Here is a 17502-nt window from a genome sequence, read left to right on the forward strand (position 1 = left end):
TGCTCTACGACTGGCTCATTAGCTAAAGGTACCAATATGGCGGAGGTAAGAGGGAAAACAGGGGAGAAGCGATCGATCTGAAATCGATATTTTTATCATTTCATGTCGTATTTTCTCACTTTTTTTGCTAGCGATTGGAGAAGTTATGTTTTTTGCTGGCGTAATAGCGTGACTCGCGTCAAATTAGTGTTTATTATTTGAACGGAGATGTGCCCGAATGTCTCGGGTGATCCTTGACTACAAGGCCGCTGCGCCTCCGCTCTCAGCTGCTTCGGTATAGCGGCGGTGTAAATGGATACGTACATTTTAACGTCCGCTTGTTTGAAAATCATGCTCCGCTTTTTTTATTTTTATTTTAATTTTAATTTTTATTTTTTTTCCCTCTTGTGCGTGCGTGTGTGTGTGGCGGGGCTGTCTGGGTGAAAAAATATACCGACTCCATAAGTTGTTAATTCGCCATTTCGCTGTCGTCACCGGTAATTCAGAATTGGTCAAAAATGTTATACCTCTCCAAACGAATTGTACATGTTTACATGCATCGGTGTAACATCAGTGCTCTGACGTTAGCTCGCTGGCTAACTTGTGTCGCTTACAAATGACACATTGGTCTCTCCAAACGTCTCCGTGGCTTATTTTTGTAAAGTTCTCATGTCCCGCGGTTGCCATTTAATGAGGAATTTTGAGCCTGTATTCGTCGATATGTCATATACGAGGTTACAGTCGTCTTAGCCGCCTACTGTCGGTCAGGTAACGGTAAATGCAGCTTTTCCTTGCTCATCCCTGCCTGCAATCTCTTGGACCAATTACACTTTTTTTTTTTTTGCTGTATTATTATTATTTATATATTTAGTATAGTCACGTGTAATTCATGCTATGATTTTTCATCTCCCCTCCAGGCTTCCATTGGGAGTTCAAGTCCAGGTAAGTGTTGTTTGATCTTTAATATACTAAAAAGTGATCAATGATGCTGTTGTTGTCCTACAAAGGAGTTTTAGGGCCACACACACACACAGAAAATGCACAACGACAATAATGTTGCATTGAAACGTTACATAGTTTTGATCAAAAAGTTGTATATTTTCATGATATAAGATGTAACATTGGGAAAAGAGTTGTATAGTATTCAGAAAAGTTGTCTTTTAGCTTAAAAGTCCAGCATTATGAGATGAAAGCTGTAGCATCACCAGAAAAAACGATTTTGGACAAAGTTGTGCATTGATTCAATTCGTAGTATTACATGAGAAGAGTTATATACAGGCCCCTCCAAAAGTGGGTGGCTTCAAACAAAAGGTGCTCTGTCCTGAGTTGTTTAACACACTTAGATGTAAATACAATGAAATAAAAGTTGGAATTCTCAACGTTTCTCATATTCATCTTTTGATCTGAAACCCAAATATCTTCGGTATACAACAAAAACAAAAGAATTGACCTTACCGTTCCTGTACTTTTGGAGGGGACTGTATATAATTTTTTTTTCCCCTCAAGAGAAGAAAAGTACATTTTTGAGAGGTAAAAGCATAATTATGTTAGTTGTAATATTACAAGTTCAGTTACGTATTTAAAAAAAAAGAAGCTATTTTATAGATAAAAAGTCCATAAGTATGAGATTTAAAAAAATTATATTTTTGAGATTAAAGTAGTACGACAGTAGTAGTAGTCATTATGGGGAAAAAAGTAAATTTTCAAGATTAAAATTGTAATATTGGAAGAAAACACAAAAGTTGTAAATTTTAGATATTAAAGTTGAAATTCTATCAGTGTGAAATAGTATTTTTTTTTTAGGGGAAGCAAGGTTTTTTCTTATTTAAATAAGTAATTTATTTTTGTGATAAAGTTAAAAAAAAATAAAAAAAAAGAGTTTCAAGTCATAACGTTATGTGGGCGTTGGCAATAACAAAAAATTCTATTTTTGGACATTCGTTGAAACCGTCATTATGCTAGATATGACACTAGACATGGTAAATGTTTGTTGGGGGAAAATCAGCCTTCTCTGGCCACATCTTGTTTGATATCCAAGAAATCACTGCGCCAGAGGAAAAACAACCAATCAGAGACAGAAGGTGCAAATCATTTGAGGTGCATTCATGGGCACACATCTGGGCACGCCACCGCGACCATGCAAAAAATAAAACTTCGTACTGGTAACATTTAGTGTTATAGTAGCACTCCATTACGAATTAGGTGCTTTTCTGGGGAAACAGGGTAACAGGTCAGTGGTAGGCAGCAAAGGGGGTGGCAGCGATGTGTGATTAAAATGAATAGAAAAAAGTAGTTTATTTTCACAAAAAATCTAGCATTTTTAAGATTAAAGTCCCAATATTACGTGAATAGTTGGAAAAATATATTCTTTTTAGTTATAAAGTAGCATATTTTTGTGGAAAGTGTGCTTTAGAGAAAATGTTTTGAGACAATGGTCCTTTCTTTTCAAGATTAAAGGTTTAGTATTACGAGAATAACGTGTGTTCGAGAGGAGCCGCAATATTAGAATATCGGTGTAATTTTACAAATATTTTGAAAAGCTTTTACAAATATTTGCAAGATTTAACTTGTAATATTACAAGATTAAAATGTTATATTTTCAAGATTAAATTCACATTTTGATGATGTTTTCAAGAAGTCTTATTTTCAAAAAGTAAATTTTTTTGGGTTAAAGTCATCACATTACAAGAATAAAATCATGATTTGTACGAGAAAAATGTTTTTGAGCGGGGGAAAAAATCATACTTTTAAGTCATATTACAAGGTCATATTTTTGAGAAAGTTGTTTATTCATCCATCCGTCCATTTTCATGCGAACTCCACCCACTCCTCAGAACTGTGAGGCAGATGTGAGAAAGTTGTTCATTTTCGAGATTAAAGTCCTACTAATACCGCGAGTATAATCGTATTCTTAAGAGAATAAAGTTGTGTATTTCACTGCAAAAATAGCATATCTTTGAGATTACTTGTAATATTAAGACTGATCAGAAGTGGGCACTACTTCGCCTCGATAGTAAATGAGAATGAAAAGAATTTGTTGCGTGTGCTGATTCGAACGGGACACATGCGGAGTGAATCAAAACAGTTGGATGGTTTTCAAAAACTGTTCCATCCTTTTTACACGCATTAAAATCCGCTTTTGAGGGTGTTTTCCTCTCAGTCACTTGATGATTGAAACCAAGATAAAGATGTATTAATTCTTAATGAGTTTATCCATAGCCACGCTAACAAAGAAAAACAAGTCAATATGTAGCAGTAAATATCAGAATCATCTTTGCCAAGTATGTCCAAAAAAAAACACACAAGGAATTTGTCTCCGGTCGTTGGAGAACGCTCTGGTAATGCCAATTTTGCAAAAAGATGCAGTCCTCTAGCACTTAGAGCAGTTCCAATGACTATTCTCGCAATAGTCCAGTGCAATGACCATTGTGCAAAGGGCGGCGAGACTTCAAGGAGCGTATGCAGTTTAAAGTGACGGTTTGGGCCCTCCCGTAGGTCTCATGACGCATTTGTGGCGAATTTCAAGGATTTTGTGCAGCCGGAGCCAAAATGTTCTATTTATCAGTTCTAAAGCATCGTTTTTTTCACAACTGTTTTCTGCTCCTTTGTCTGCCACTGCTCTTGTGGCGTGTCTGTTTTGTCACCTTTTGACGAAGTATAGGTCGGATGAGTGCGACTTGTGCGTCCATACACTCATCGTATGCATATCCGATTTATGTCCAAATATTAAAGAGGCCTGGGTTGGATATGAAATAAATCTAATACACAACACATTGGCCCCCCAAAAAATCTGAATTGAAGTGTGGACATTGCTACCAAGCAGCAAGCCCATAATAAAGTTGTACATTTTTTAGAACAAAGTTGGATATTTTCAAGGTTAAAAACATTTTCCATGTGCCACACAAATACTCATTAGTATTTTTAGTGTGAAATTTAGAAGAAATTGCTGTCAAAATATAGAAAATCGTGCGCCTTTGTTCCAACAAACTGTTAGAACAACTAAAACGTATTCCTAATTTTGTTTTGGTTTCTCTTTCTTCCTAACACAGTTGGCTCTTTGTCGTCGGAAGATCATGACTTTGACCCGACTGCAGAGATGCTAGTTCACGAGTACGACGATGAGAGGACCCTGGAGGAGGAGGAGTCTCTGGAAGGGGGAGGCAATTTCAGCTCTGAGATTGCGGATCTGGAGAAGGTAAACTTTGTAACAAAATGTCTGAATTATTTACTCCATCTTTTACTTATGTTTTGAATGGTATGTCTTTGTCATTATTATCCTTGTATTTTATACAGTTGCAAATCTAGTCAAAAACCTGCGAGTGGAACAAACATAGTATATTATTGTATGATGATATGAGGAACTATTTGCTATTCAATTAAAATGGTAATCTAGCGTGAATTGTGTAAACATTTGCTTCACATAGCTGTGTCAGCTGTCTGTATTCTGTCATAGAATTTTTTTTAAAAGCTTTGATTTTGACCATAACAGATGGAAAAAAAATTGTGAGGTCCAGAATTATTTACTTTTTTGTTGTTGATGATGTTTTTTGCCACAATAGCTCAATCAGTGTTTAATTTGGTAGGCTTCTACAATATGGCATTTAAAATTAAGGAATTTCAACAATTTTCTGCTGAGTGCCTTCCATTTTCAGGGGCTCAAAAGGTTTATTACAACAATACAACCATGACCAAAATCATAAAAACTAATTTTCTGTAGACTAATTTATATATCATGTATGTACTATATTGGTAGATAACTCAGTCAAGATGTATTCTGGCCAATGAAGAGCACGTATCATTTTCTGGACGCTTTAAAAAAAACAAAAACATTTGGAGACACGTGCTTTTTCATTGGACAACAAATGGAGGCTTTGTTTCTTGGTCTTTAGTTATAGTAGAGTTCCAAATTAATGTGTAATAATTTGGATTCACTCAAGTCTGCTTGAAAAAAAAAAAAAAAACAGAACCCGAATCATCATTTTTTTTGCAATCAAATGAAAACGAATCAAAGTAAATATTTCATTCTGACAAGAGCTACATTGCTGCAAAGCCGCACAACTTCCTTTTGTTCATACCCATCGCCATTTTGACTTTGACGCTCTGGTGGATGCTCTCGGAGCTTAACTCTAAGATTTGTTGGCATGACACGTTGATGGTTTTGTAAAACGGGCATATTTCATAATTTTGCTGTAACTTTTTGATTAAACTGCAAGTTGTTTGACTTTGGAGCCTTCACTGCACGATGCATAAATAATGCTGACAATTCAATTTCCAGCGTCTGCCTCACAGTTCTGAGGACCGGGGTTCAGTCCCCGGCCCCGCCTGTGAGGAGTTTGCATGTTCTCCCTGTGCCTGCGTGGGTTTTCTCCGGGCACTCCGGTTTCCTCCCACATCCCAAAAACATGCATGGTAGGTTAATTGACAACTCAAAATTGCCCGTAGGTGTGAATGTGAGTGCAAATGGTTGTTTGTTTGTATGTGCCCTGCGATTGGCTGGGAACCCGTTCAGGGTGTACCCCGCCTCCTGCCCGATGATAGCTGGGATTGGCTCCAGCTCGCCCGCGACCCTAGTGAGGAGAAGCGGCTCAGAAAATGGATGGATGGAATTCAATTTCCCTCTATCTATCCTCTTGACCAGGAAGGGAACATGCCGCTGGAGGAGCTGCTGGCTATCTATCGCTACGATGCCTCGGCTGGTTCCAGTATAGACAGCTCCTCTGGCGACCTCACCGACGAGCTGCCCGACATGACTTTGGACAAAGTGAGCATCACCCATCTCGCCGATATGTGACGTCTCTTTCTGAGAAAAGCAGCCTCTTTTTTTTTTCTTTTTTTGGTTGGGGGGGGGGGCGGCGGTGAAATAGTTTGTCAACTTGACTAATTTCTTCCTAGGAGGAAATTGCTAAAGACTTGTTGTCTGGCGACTACGAGGAGGAGACCCAATCATCAGCGGATGACCTCACCCCTTCGGTCACCTCCCACGAGGCCACCGATTTCTTCCCCAGAACACTTCGATGTGAGCTGCCCACACAAAGCTATACTTCATCTTTAATTTAATCTGTAATTATTAATTACATGGCTCAAACTAAGCAGTCTCGCATCGCAGTTTGTGACTCAAAAATTTGCATTTTGCCCCCCAAAAAAACGCATTGAAAAGCATAACTGCGAATTAGTTTTGCCGCGAAGACGGAAGCACCCAGAGGCCCATGTCAAGTAGAGTCAAGTCGGTGAAAAACATGGCAAATGTGGTCAATATTCATAAGCTGCAGCCCTACATTCAACTCCCACATTATATTGTTGTTTTTGTGGTTTTGTTTTGTTTAATAAAACCCTTGCTTCGGGTCACTGTGCTTTAAGCTGCAAAAATTGTTCCTCAAATGACGAAATGATTAGCAAAACTGCTCCTCAATGGAAATATGTCCAGACAATGTTGTTCAGATTATATCGAAGTAAATATTTGGAGAATCGTGCTTTTCCAAGTACACTTTATTGAAATCTTGAAAATGTGGCGGTGGATTGAATGTATTTTATCCTTTCTTCAGCCAACGCTGTCTCTGACGGGGATAAAGACTCGGAGTGTGACGATGATGGTCCAAGTCCAGAAGACTCGAGAAAGGTATGTTAATGTTACATTTTGAAGCGTGTAACATGAGCTACCGCTTAACTCCTGCATTAATTAAATGTTATGTTTGTGTTTGATTTGTATAAAAAGGAAATAATGGTGGGCGATGAGTACCAAGCACAGGTTCCTTTGACAATCTGCTACTACATAGAAGGAGAGAAAGGTAGCTACTCTTGTTTCTATTTCTCAGTGAACTCTCTCCAGCAGTTTGCTTAATATCACTCGTGCTTTGCTTTGCAGTGTACGAAGATAAAGACGAGCTCATGTGGAGCCCGGGTGCGCTGCCAGAGAGCAAGGTCAGGAGCTTCCTGACCGACGTGATGTCACGGACGACGGACGAGAAGACGACGCACGACAAACCGCATGTTCGAGACAACGAACAGGTCGGCCGTTTTTCATCTTTTCACTCTTCATATCTTTCGTTCTACGCAGTGGCACCTGACCTTGACAGAAAACAAAAAATCTGTTAATGAAGAACAGTAACAGTTTTATCTACTACAAATGTCTGTGACCTTGTTTGTTACAATAACAGTTTGTACTTTAATTAATTAAATACTGTATCTGTAGCTCAGCTGCAGGTAGGGAGGCGTCAGCAGCCTTTTTTTGTAAACATTTGAGGAAAAATATTACAAGATTAGTTGGACAAAAGGGACGTGTCTTTGAAGGAGGTGTTTATTTTTCTAAACGTGCATTCTTGGTCAGTGTGTTCTGGAGTTAGGGGCCAGTATTTGAGGGAATATGCCATTTACACAGATTTCAACACCTTGCATTCTACCCATTTAACATTTTTTTAAGCATGTCACACAATCCTTGCATAGACTTTTTCTTAACCTCTACTCTCCTCACACAGGCTTTGCTTGAGCTCGTCAAGTGCAACTACAACACGCACGAGGCGCTCGAACAATACTGTAGCCACCTCAAGTCCTCGAAAGGTAAGCAGAGTCAACAGGTCCATCCATCCGTTGTCTTCCGCTTATCCGAGGTCGGGTCGCGGGGGCAGTAGCTTTAGCAGGGACGCCCAGACCTTTCTCTCCCCCACCACTTCATCCAGCTCTTCCGGGGGGATCCCGAGGCGTTCCCAGGCCAGCCGAGAGATGTAGTCTCTCCAGCGTGTCCTGGGTTGCCCCCGGGGTCTCCTTCCGGTGTGACGTGCCCGGAACACCTCACCACGGAGATGTCCGGGAGGCATCCGAATCAGATGCCCCAGCCAGCTCATCTGGCTCCTCGATGCGGAGGAGCAGCGGCTCTACTCTGAGCCCCTCCCGAATGACCGAGCTTCTCACCCCATCTCTAAGCTTGTATCCAGGATCTCGTTCTTTCGGTCACGACCCACAGCTCGTGACCATAGGTGAGGGAAGGAACGTAGATCGACCGGTAAATGGAGAGCTTCGCCTTTCGGCTTAGCTCTTTCCTCACCACAACGGACCGATACAAAGTCTGCACCACTGGAGACGCTGCACCGATCCGCCTGTCGATCTCTCGTTCCATTCTTCCCTCACTCATGAACAAGACCCCAAGATATTTGAACTCCTCACCTTGGGGAAGGATCTCATCCCCAATCTGGAGAGGGCACGCCACCTTTTTCCGATTTAGGACGATGGGCTCAGATTTGGAGGTGCTGATTCTCATCCCAGCCACTTCACACTCTAGTGCGAACCGCTCCAGTGAGAGTTGGAGATCACGGCCTGATGAAGGCTCAGAACCACATCATCTGCAAAAAGCGTCCCAAGTCGAGGTCAGCAGCGCCCCATCCCCACTATACACAGTGTTGATGGTGCACTGCGTCCCCCAACTGAGACGCCTGATGGTGGACCAGAATTTCCTCGAAGCCGTCCGGGTGTCTTTCTCCATGGCCTCACCAAACTCTTCCCATACCAGAGTTTTTGCTTCAGCGACCACCAAAGCTGCATTCCACTTGGCCAGCCGGTACCTCTCAGCTGCCTCAGGAGTCCCACAGGCTAAAAAGGCTCGATAGGACTCCTTCGGCTTGATGGCATGGACACCAATGGGTTCGGGGATTCCCGCCACGACAGGTACCGACCACCTTACGGCTATAGCTCCGGTCGGCCGCCTCAGCAATGGAGACGCGGAACATGGTCCACTCGGACTTGTGTCCCTCGCCTCCCCCGGAACATGAGCAAAGTTCTGTCGGGGGTGGGAGTTGAAACTCCTTCTGACAGGGGATTCTGCCAGACGTTCCAAGCAGACCCGCACGATAAGTTTGGGCCGGCATCTTCCCTCACCATCAGAGCCAACTCACCACTCTGTGGTGATCAGTTGACAGCTCCGCCCCTCTCATTACCCCAGTGTCCAAGACATGCAGCTGCAAGTCCGATGACACGACCACAAAGTCGATCATCGAACTGCGACCTCGAGTGTCCTGGTGCCAAGTGCACGTGTGGATATCCTTATGCTTGAACATGGTGTTCGTTATGGACAATCCATGATGAGCACAGAAGCCCAATAACAGAACACCGCTCGGGTTCTGATCGGGGGGCCGTTCCTCCCAATCACGCCCTTCCAGGTCTCTCTGTCATTGCCCACGTGAGCATTGAAGTTCCCCAGCAGAACGATGGAGTCCCCAGCGGGAGCGCTCTCCAGCACCCCCTCTAAGGACTGCTTCCAGGAGGGGAGTCAACAGGTCACCCGTGCCAATTTGTAAACCGTACTAATTGGGAGTGACTACGGTTGCAAAGGGGTGGGAAAGTTCCGGCAAGTTTCTGATGAATTTTCATTGGAAGTTAACCCAGGGAATTTTGGAAAGGTATCACGTTTAAGCATGAATATAAACATTTTGTTTTGTCATAAGCAGATGTCCGTGCAAATATGCAATCAAAAAGGGTGACATTTCAACAGATTTAGTAGAATTTAATCAAGTTTTATGTATTGAACAATCAGTGCTTTCAGTGACGGACATAAATGTTGAGTTTACTGTAATATTGTTCACCCGACGACCCATTCAAAATATTAACAACAATGCACTACCTCATCCAAAAATACCAATGAAAAGAGCCCCTCTCAAACAAGTTTGTATTATAGTAAACCTCTGTAAAATTTCCTGTTTTATTCCTTTAATTCCCATAGAAAGTTCCTCCCCCCCCAAAAAAATGAATTTTGCGGCACTATTTGTGACTCAATTTGGTGTTCTAATTGTGCAGTTTTTCACAAAACAGTGGGTATGTTCCTTCAGCAAAGCTTAATTCCATTAATGGCGATATTCATCCAAGATGGATTTATTTGTATAGCATGATTCATACACTCGATGATTCAGAGTGCTTTACAAAAAAAGACTATGGTATCTCCAATTAACTTTCCCCATTGAAATGGATAGAAATTTTATTATACTGTTAAACGTTCCACTTGATATGAAACTGTCATTTTGAAATTTGTGCTTCCAGAAAAATGTCCCCCGTGGTCTGAAGAGGAGTGCAAGAACTTTGAACATGCTCTGCAGATGTATGACAAGAACTTTCACCTCATCCAGAAACACAAAGTGAGTCTTGTTGTGGGGATGTGAGAAGGGAATTAAAAGATCAGTTTGCTGATCGTTGAGTGGCTTTCTTTGCTCAGGTGACAACGCGAACGGTAGCAGAATGCGTGGCGTTTTACTACATGTGGAAGAAGTCGGAGCGTTTCGACTTCTTCGTGCAGCAGAATCGCTTCGGCAAGAAAAAGTACAGCAGCTATCCCGGCGTGACGTAAGTAGACATCAACGGCGAAGTGGCTTTGTGGAACAAAAAATGCCGACGCTCAAACGAAACGAAAACCTCCCGTTCGGCGCCCAGAGACCTTATGGACAGGCTCGTGGACGAAGCCGAGGGTTTGGCCGTGGACAGTTCGTCGTCCATGTGCTCGGGAGGCAGCGGCGGCGGCGGCGGAGGAAGGATGGAAAGCACGACGGATCAACAGCTCAGCCTGCTCAACTCCATCACGGCCAGTGACCTCACAGGTCTGGATCTCTTTTTACTCAAGTATACTACATCAAAATAATGTATTGCTTTACATTATCAGTTTTTTTCTCAAAATTGCTTTGGGAAAATGTATTACATTTTCTAGTCATTTATCACATTAAACAAATGGTTAATTGATTTGTTGTAAAAATGTGAAGCTTGTGTTGAATAATTTAATTCCAGAATACAGTTTATGGACCACGGGTTCATGATTGTGTACACGACAGGCGTGTAGTGTCGCTGCTTTATGATCATCTCCATTTTAAGGGTTTTGCTGCCATCTTGTGGCATTTATACGCAATTATAATATTATCGTTTCCAGAAGTGGGGATTCCATTATTTGCAGGTTTTTGCTGTTTGCTGCAGGGCTCGTCATGGTGAAAAGGTTTGATGCCTAGTCCTTACCATATGTATAAAGTGTTTATGTGTGTGTTTCAGCTCTGAGCAACAGCGTAGCGACTGTGTGCAGCCCGGCCGAGGTGACGTGTCTGGACTCGTACAGCTTCCCCCCACTGGACAGCCTCCACCGCGCCTCCCTCAACCACGACGAGTCGCTGGGCTTCCCGTCGGGAGGCGGGGACGCCGACTGCCTCAACATGCTGGACGCCGGCTTCTACCATTCTGAGCTGGGCCAGCTGAGCGGCGTGTGCGTCGCCAAGGACTGCGAGCGACCCTCCAAGAGACTCAAGATGGCGCTGCCGGACTCGTTCATGGGCGACGTATCCGTGAGCAACCTCGGCGTAGACTTTGAAGCACGCCGGACCACGCCGCACCACCACCGGATAACCGGTGCCAAAATGGCCGTGTCGGTCACGGACTTCGGCGAGCCCAACGCTTTTTTGGGAGGGCACTCTCGCCACCACTCACAACACACCGCAGCACTTCAGTCCGACTGATCTTCCTTGTCCTCTTCCTTCATTCTTCCTTTTTTTTTGCGTGTACATAAAAGACTGACCTCACATCATATATATGTACAGAAATATAATTTTGTTTCATTTTTTTTGTGTACTATGACATCAGTGATGTCTCATATCTAAAAGATCTAAAAATCTTGATTTCTCTCAAGACTTTATAATAGCCATTTTATTTGTTTGTCGCCGTGGTAACGTCCATGTACAGTTTGATCAACAGCGGCCTGCCAGTTTTCTTTTCTGGTGCCAAAATCATATTTCGAAGGTGCTTATTTAAAGTGGTACTTTTTTTTTTTTTTATAAATCAGTGTTTGGTTTACAGGTACGTTGCAGTAAGCATGTTGCTAGCTTTTTATTTTCTTCTGATTTGGGTGTACCTATTGTGACTCAGAGGTACTACATCAGAGGTGTCAAACTCATTTTCGTAGTTATGGTTTAGAGGCCTGTTACACACATTGTTGGCCCTGCTTTTGATCATATTTAAAAAAAAAAAAAAAATGTTAATTTGTTCTAAGTGAAGGCAATTTAAAATTTTGGACAGATTTTCTGCCAAAATGAAAAATTCTCAAGAAACACCAAGTAAAGTACTTGCCTTTGTGGGCCACATAAAATGACGAGGTGGGCGGGATCTGGCTCCTGGGCCTTGAGTTTGAGGACCCAACGTAATCACCCATCCATCCATTTTCTGAGCCGCTTCTCCTCACTAGGGCAGGAGGCGGGGTACACCCTGAACTGGTCGCCAGCCAATCGCAGGGCACATACAACCATTTGCACTCACATTCACAGGAAACCGGAGTGCCCGGAGAAAACCCACGCAGGCACGGGGAGAACATGCAAACTCCACACGGGCGGGGCCGGGGATTGATTGTGAGGCAGACGCTCTAACCGACGTAATCAGCAAATGACAAAACAAAACCATTTAACTGTCCAACTCGCAGACTAAAGTCACAAAAGGCTCACATATAACATTGTAGTTGAAAAGAAATGCAGAATTTATCCAACTTTGTCCACAATGTGATGTGTAACCCTGGTTGTTAACGTGCCAATTATGTTGGCGTAAAGTCTGCTTTTTTGCGTCGTATGAACGTTCAAATTGGCCACCTGGAGCACTCATCCAGTTAAATTCCTTGTTTTCGTCAAATGTGTTCATTGTTTGATGAAAAATTGTCAGATTTTGGCGACATCTTTATTTTGTTTCTCCAATTAATGATTGCTAATCACAGAGTTAGCAATGTTAGCGAAAGTTTAATTGGAGCACTTGTAATGGTTAAACACCACTTGTAGGTTTGTTTGTTTTTTTCATTTTGGGTCCATTTGCAATTTTGGTCATTTCGCAATTTCTTGCTCTTTTGATTCCCTGAGTAACCCTGGTTGTTAATCCCATTGTAATCACAGTAATAAGTATCATTTAAATGTGTTAATTGGCTAAGTGGAGCACTCTTATTGGATCAAATTAAGATGAACATTCACCTGGCGACTAATTGGCCGTCATGGACTGAAACTCAACTCGAACTCATCGCTGAAGAAATTTTGGCCACCACCTCGCTGTTACTGACATGTTTAGAGATGTTCGCGTTTAAAAAACAAACAAACAAAAAAACTTTTTCGCACGTTTTCGTTTTGTTGTTAATTTCACACTCCAACTTGATTCCATGCCCCCCCCCCCCTTGTCGCAATGTTAGCGTAAAGCCAAAAACTAATTGTAAACGACAGCATTGCTCGTTCACAAGTGTTTTCCAGTTGCAACAATTGGCATCTTGCCGATACTTAAATTTCTGTTGATCCGGTCATGTCGGAATTCTGATTTTGTGTGCATGTAGTGTTTTCTAAGAACTTCAGTATTTGATGCCCGCACAACTATGTATGTGTGCGTGTTGGCTGTGTAGCAGGGGGAGGGGGGGGGGGGGGGGGGGTTGTCATACCGTATTATATTTTAGCGAGGAGGTCTTCATGCATCTATGCATTGTGTGACACGTAAGGTTCATTTCAGGGGCTGTACATGACATGGTGTTTGTGTGTGTTTGCAGTGTACACGCACTCAGATCAACTCATTCACGCTGTCCATGGCATCGTTGATGTAAATATGAATTAGCAAGTAGCCTTTAAAAAGTCGAATGACCTGACCTCTATTTGTCAATCTGTGTGCATACAAAGCTTATTATTCTGTTTGTTTTTAAAATGGCCATCCGTTGTAGATATGTACAGAATTTAGAGGTTTTTGCCTTGTACTGGTTGACTTGGGATTGTTTAACTTTTTTTTTTTTTCTTTTTTTTTTTTTTTTGATTAGATACATTGGAACACAATCCGTGAAGGTTTCGAAACCACGTAAACTGAAATTGAGCCGTCACAGGGTCAAACTCGTTTTTTTTTTTTTTTTTTATGCAATGCTTTGGCTATTACAAATATGTCTGGCTCTGTGCTTATATTCATTTGGCGTCATGGAAAAAGCCCAAGAAAAAGCTAAAAATTATATGCTCACAATTTTGTGAGGCTTTTTTTTTCTCTCCCCCCCCCACATGCAAAAAGTTGGACTCCAAATTGATTTGCTTTTAGGGCATTCACCTTCATGGCTTCCACTGTGTTATGGTTCTTTGCTCCCTACCGTTAAGTGAAGACGCTCAGATGGGCTTTGCCCATGCTTGCCGACCGCCCCAGACTGAAAAATGCCACGTCAATTATTCTGATTATTAGCGTTATCGTAAAAAGAGAAAAACTCTTCCCTATATTTGTCTCGATGGTAAAGGGATGGCTGCTGCTCTTTGGGGAGATGTTTTGTACTTTTGTTGGTTTTTGTTTTGTTTTGTCCAAGAAAATGCAGTAGGTGGTGACTAGCGGTGCAGTGCTATTTATTATTTCACTCTGTGGTTTGTACAAACACTTGTCGGAATGTAAAAGGCCATTTTAGAAGTGGTAGGTTCAAGTATTTTTTTTTTTCTTTCGCCACCCTGTGAACTCTGGAAAAATGTGATATTTTATTGATGTGCAAGTGTGTGTGTGAGAGCGTGGAAGAAAGCACTAAGCAAATTTAATTGTATATTTTTGGTTGTTTTTTAAAGTCATTTTGCAGGAAAAAAACATTTAAAAAAAAAAATACTAAATACCTTTGTGAATAAAAACCCCTACAGAAAAACTATATATCCAGAATTCTAGACAATCAAAAAGGCATCACTATAGAGAAATGTTCCAGAACAGAAGTTATCTTTGTTTATAAGAATTGTACATTGACATTCAGTTTGTTTGTTTTTTCTCTCTTCTCTGCATTTGTTAAACATTCTTTTGTATTTTTTGTTGTTTAATACCTTGTGTACAGATCCAGAAATAAAAGCTCTGGAAAATGATTCTGCAATAACTGTTATTTATTATTGTTGATTATTGGGGTTTTGTTTTTTTCCTCTCGTGTAGACAAACATTGTCACCAAGTGCACATGGATGTTGATATTTAAAAAGATTCAATTTAAAACAACACTATTCGGGTTTCTACGCAAGCATGGAATTAGATTTTATACATTTCCAGGTCTCTAAAAGTATGTAAAATAGGAACTTGTATGGAAAAATATTCTTGTTTCCAAGACTGTTACGTACAGTTCTATTTTCTAAAACACAAAATTACAGTTATCTAATTAAAAATATAGATCGACCGACAGAGAGTACAAACAAAACAGTGTTAGGGTTTCAAATTGTTCACAGGGTTTCAAAGTAGGGTTTAAAAACAGGGTTAGTGTTTCAAAGTGGGGTTTCAAAACTGGGTTAGGGTTTTAAAGTAGGGTTTCAAAATGGGGTTAGATTTTTAAATTGTTTACAGGGTTTCAAAATAGGGTTTAAAACAGGGGTTAGGGTTTCAAAGTAGGGTTTCAAAACGGGGTTTAAAAACAGGGTTAGGGTTTCAAAGTAGGGTTTTAAAACTGGTTTAGGGTTTTAAAGTAGGGTTTCAAAACAGGGTTAGATTTTGAAATTGTTTACAGCGTTTCAAATTACGCTTTCAAAACAGGGTTAGGGTTTCAAAGTAGGGTTTCAAAACAGTGTTGGTGTTTCAAATTAGGGTTTCAAGAGATAAAGGTTTCAAATTAGAGTTTAAAAACAGGGTTAGTGTTTCAACATAGGGTTTCAAAACGCGGTTAGGGTTTCAAAACAGGTTTAGGGTTTCAAAGTAGGGTTTCAAAACAGGGTTGGTGTTTCAAATTAGGGTTTCAAGAGAGAGTAAGGGTTTCAAAGTAAAGTTTCAAAGTAGGGTTTAAAAACAGGGTTAGGGTTTCAAATTGTTCACAGGGTTTCAAAGTAGGGTCTAAAAACTGGGTAGGGGTTTCAAATTACGGTTTAAAAATAGGGTTAGGGTTTCAAAGTAGGGTTACAAAACTGGGTAGGAGTTTCAAATTACAGTTTAAAAATATGGTTAGGGTTTCAAATTAGGGTTTAAAAACAGGGTTAGCTTTTCAACATAGGGTTTCAAAACGCAGTTCGGGTTTCAAAACAGGTTTAGGGTTTCAAAGTAGGGTTTCAATACAGGGTTGGTGTTTAAAATTGGGGTTTCAAGAGAGAGTAAGGGTTTCAAAGTAGGGTTTCAAATTAGGGTTTAAAAACAGGATTAGGGTTTCAAAGTACGGTTAGGGTTTCAAATTGTTCGCAGGGTTTCAAAGTAGGGTTTAAAAACATTGTTAGGGTTTCAAAGAAGGGTTTTAAAACTGAGTTAGGGTTTCAAAGTAGGGTTTTAAAACTGGGTTAGTGTTTTAAAGTAGGGTTTCAAAACGGGGTTAGATTTTGAAATTGTTCACAGCGTTTCAAAGTAGGGTTTAAAACAGGGTTAGGGTTTCAAAGTAGGGTTTCAAAAACTGGTTAGGTTTACAAAGTAGGGTTTCAAAATGGGGTTAGGTTTTTAAATTAGGGTTTCAAAACAGGGTTAAATAGTAGGGTTTCAAAACGGGGTTAGAGTTTCAAATTGTTCACACGGTTTCAAAGTATGGTTAGGGTTTCAAAACTGGGTTAAGGTTTCAAATTAGGGTTTAAAAAAGGGTTAGGGTTTCAAAGTAGGGTTTCAAAACAGTGTTGGTGTTTAAATTACTGTTTAAAAATAGGGTTAGGGTTTCAAAATAGGGTTTCAAAACTGGGTAGGGGTTTCAAATTACGGTTTAAAAATTGGGTTAGGGTTTCAAATTAGGGTTTAATAACAGGGTTAGGGTTTCAACATAGGGTTTCAAAACGCGGTTAGGGTTTCAAAACAGGTTTAGGGTTTAAAAGTAGGGTTTCCAAACAGGGTTGATGTTTCAAATTAGAGTTTCAAGAGAGAGTAAGGGTTTCAAAGTAGGGTTTCAAATTAGGGTTTCAAAGTAGGGTTTAAAAACGGGGTTAGGGTTTCAAAGTAGGGTTTCAAAACAGGCTTAGGGTTTCAAATTGTTCACAGTGTTTCAAAGTAGTGTCTAAAAACAGGGTTAGAGTTTCAAAGTATGGTTTCAAAACAGTGTTGGTGTTTCCAATTAGGGTTTCAAGAGATTAAAGGTTTCAAATTAGGGTTTAAAAACAGGGTTAGGGTTTCAACATAGGGTTTCAAAATGCGGTTAGGGTTTCATAACAGGTTTAGTGTTTCAAAGTAGGGTTTCAAAAGAGGGTTGGTGTTTCAAATTAGGGTTTCAAGAGAGAGTAATGGTTTCAAAGTAGGGTTTCAAAACGGGGTTAGGGTTTCAAAGTAGGGTTTTAAAACAGGGTTAGGGTTTCAAATTGTTCACAGGGTTTCAAAGTAGGATCTAAAAACAGGGTTAGAGTTTCAAAGTACGGTTTCAAAACTGGGTAGGGGTTTCGAATTACGGTTTAAAAATAGGGTTAGGGTTTTAAAGTAGGGTCTCAAAACTGGGTAGGGGTTTCAAATTACAGTTTAAAAATAGGGTTAGGGTTTAAAAACAGGGTTAGGGTTTCAAAACACGGTTAGGGTTTCAAAACAGGTTTAGGGTTTCAAAACAGGGTTGGTGTTTCAAATTAGGGTCTAAAAACGGTTAGAGTTTCAAAGTAGGGTTTCAAAACTGGGTCGGGCTTTCAAATTACGGTTTAAAA

The 17502-nt window shown here is 40.8% G+C and overlaps 1 protein-coding gene across 3 annotated transcripts; it reads left to right on the plus strand.

The window, feature by feature from the left end:
- mier3b (mesoderm induction early response 1, family member 3 b) lies at positions 1–14801 on the plus strand. 3 transcript variants are annotated; one of them, XM_061767865.1, is made up of 13 exons: positions 1–45; positions 897–921; positions 4029–4174; positions 5618–5740; positions 5872–5995; positions 6522–6595; positions 6692–6764; positions 6842–6984; positions 7452–7533; positions 10000–10094; positions 10172–10299; positions 10387–10550; positions 10990–14801. In XM_061767865.1, exons 1-13 carry the CDS (start codon positions 37–39, stop codon positions 11445–11447), a joined length of 1644 nt encoding a protein of 547 aa, XP_061623849.1. In that variant the 5' UTR covers positions 1–36; the 3' UTR covers positions 11448–14801. The 3 variants fall into 3 exon arrangements, with proteins under 3 accessions (XP_061623849.1, XP_061623848.1, XP_061623850.1); XM_061767864.1 differs by lacking the exon at positions 1–45 and adding an exon at positions 58–274; XM_061767866.1 differs by lacking the exon at positions 1–45 and adding an exon at positions 65–141 and having other exon boundaries at positions 895–921.
- Positions 14802–17502: the final 2701 nt, after the last annotated feature.

Source organism: Phyllopteryx taeniolatus, chromosome 3 (genome assembly GCF_024500385.1).
Source record: "Phyllopteryx taeniolatus isolate TA_2022b chromosome 3, UOR_Ptae_1.2, whole genome shotgun sequence".
In the NCBI taxonomy this organism is placed as follows: domain Eukaryota; kingdom Metazoa; phylum Chordata; class Actinopteri; order Syngnathiformes; family Syngnathidae; genus Phyllopteryx; species Phyllopteryx taeniolatus.

Coding starts and splice junctions, on each gene's coding strand:
- mier3b (XM_061767864.1), top strand. CDS start 218: ATGTCTCGGGTGATCCTTGACTACAAGGCCGCTGCGCCTCCGCTCTCA. Junction 275..896: donor CTCCGCTCTCAGCTGCTTCG/GTATAGCGGCGG, acceptor TCTCCCCTCCAG/GCTTCCATTGGGAGTTCAAG. Junction 10,300..10,386: donor AGCAGCTATCCCGGCGTGAC/GTAAGTAGACAT, acceptor TTCGGCGCCCAG/AGACCTTATGGACAGGCTCG.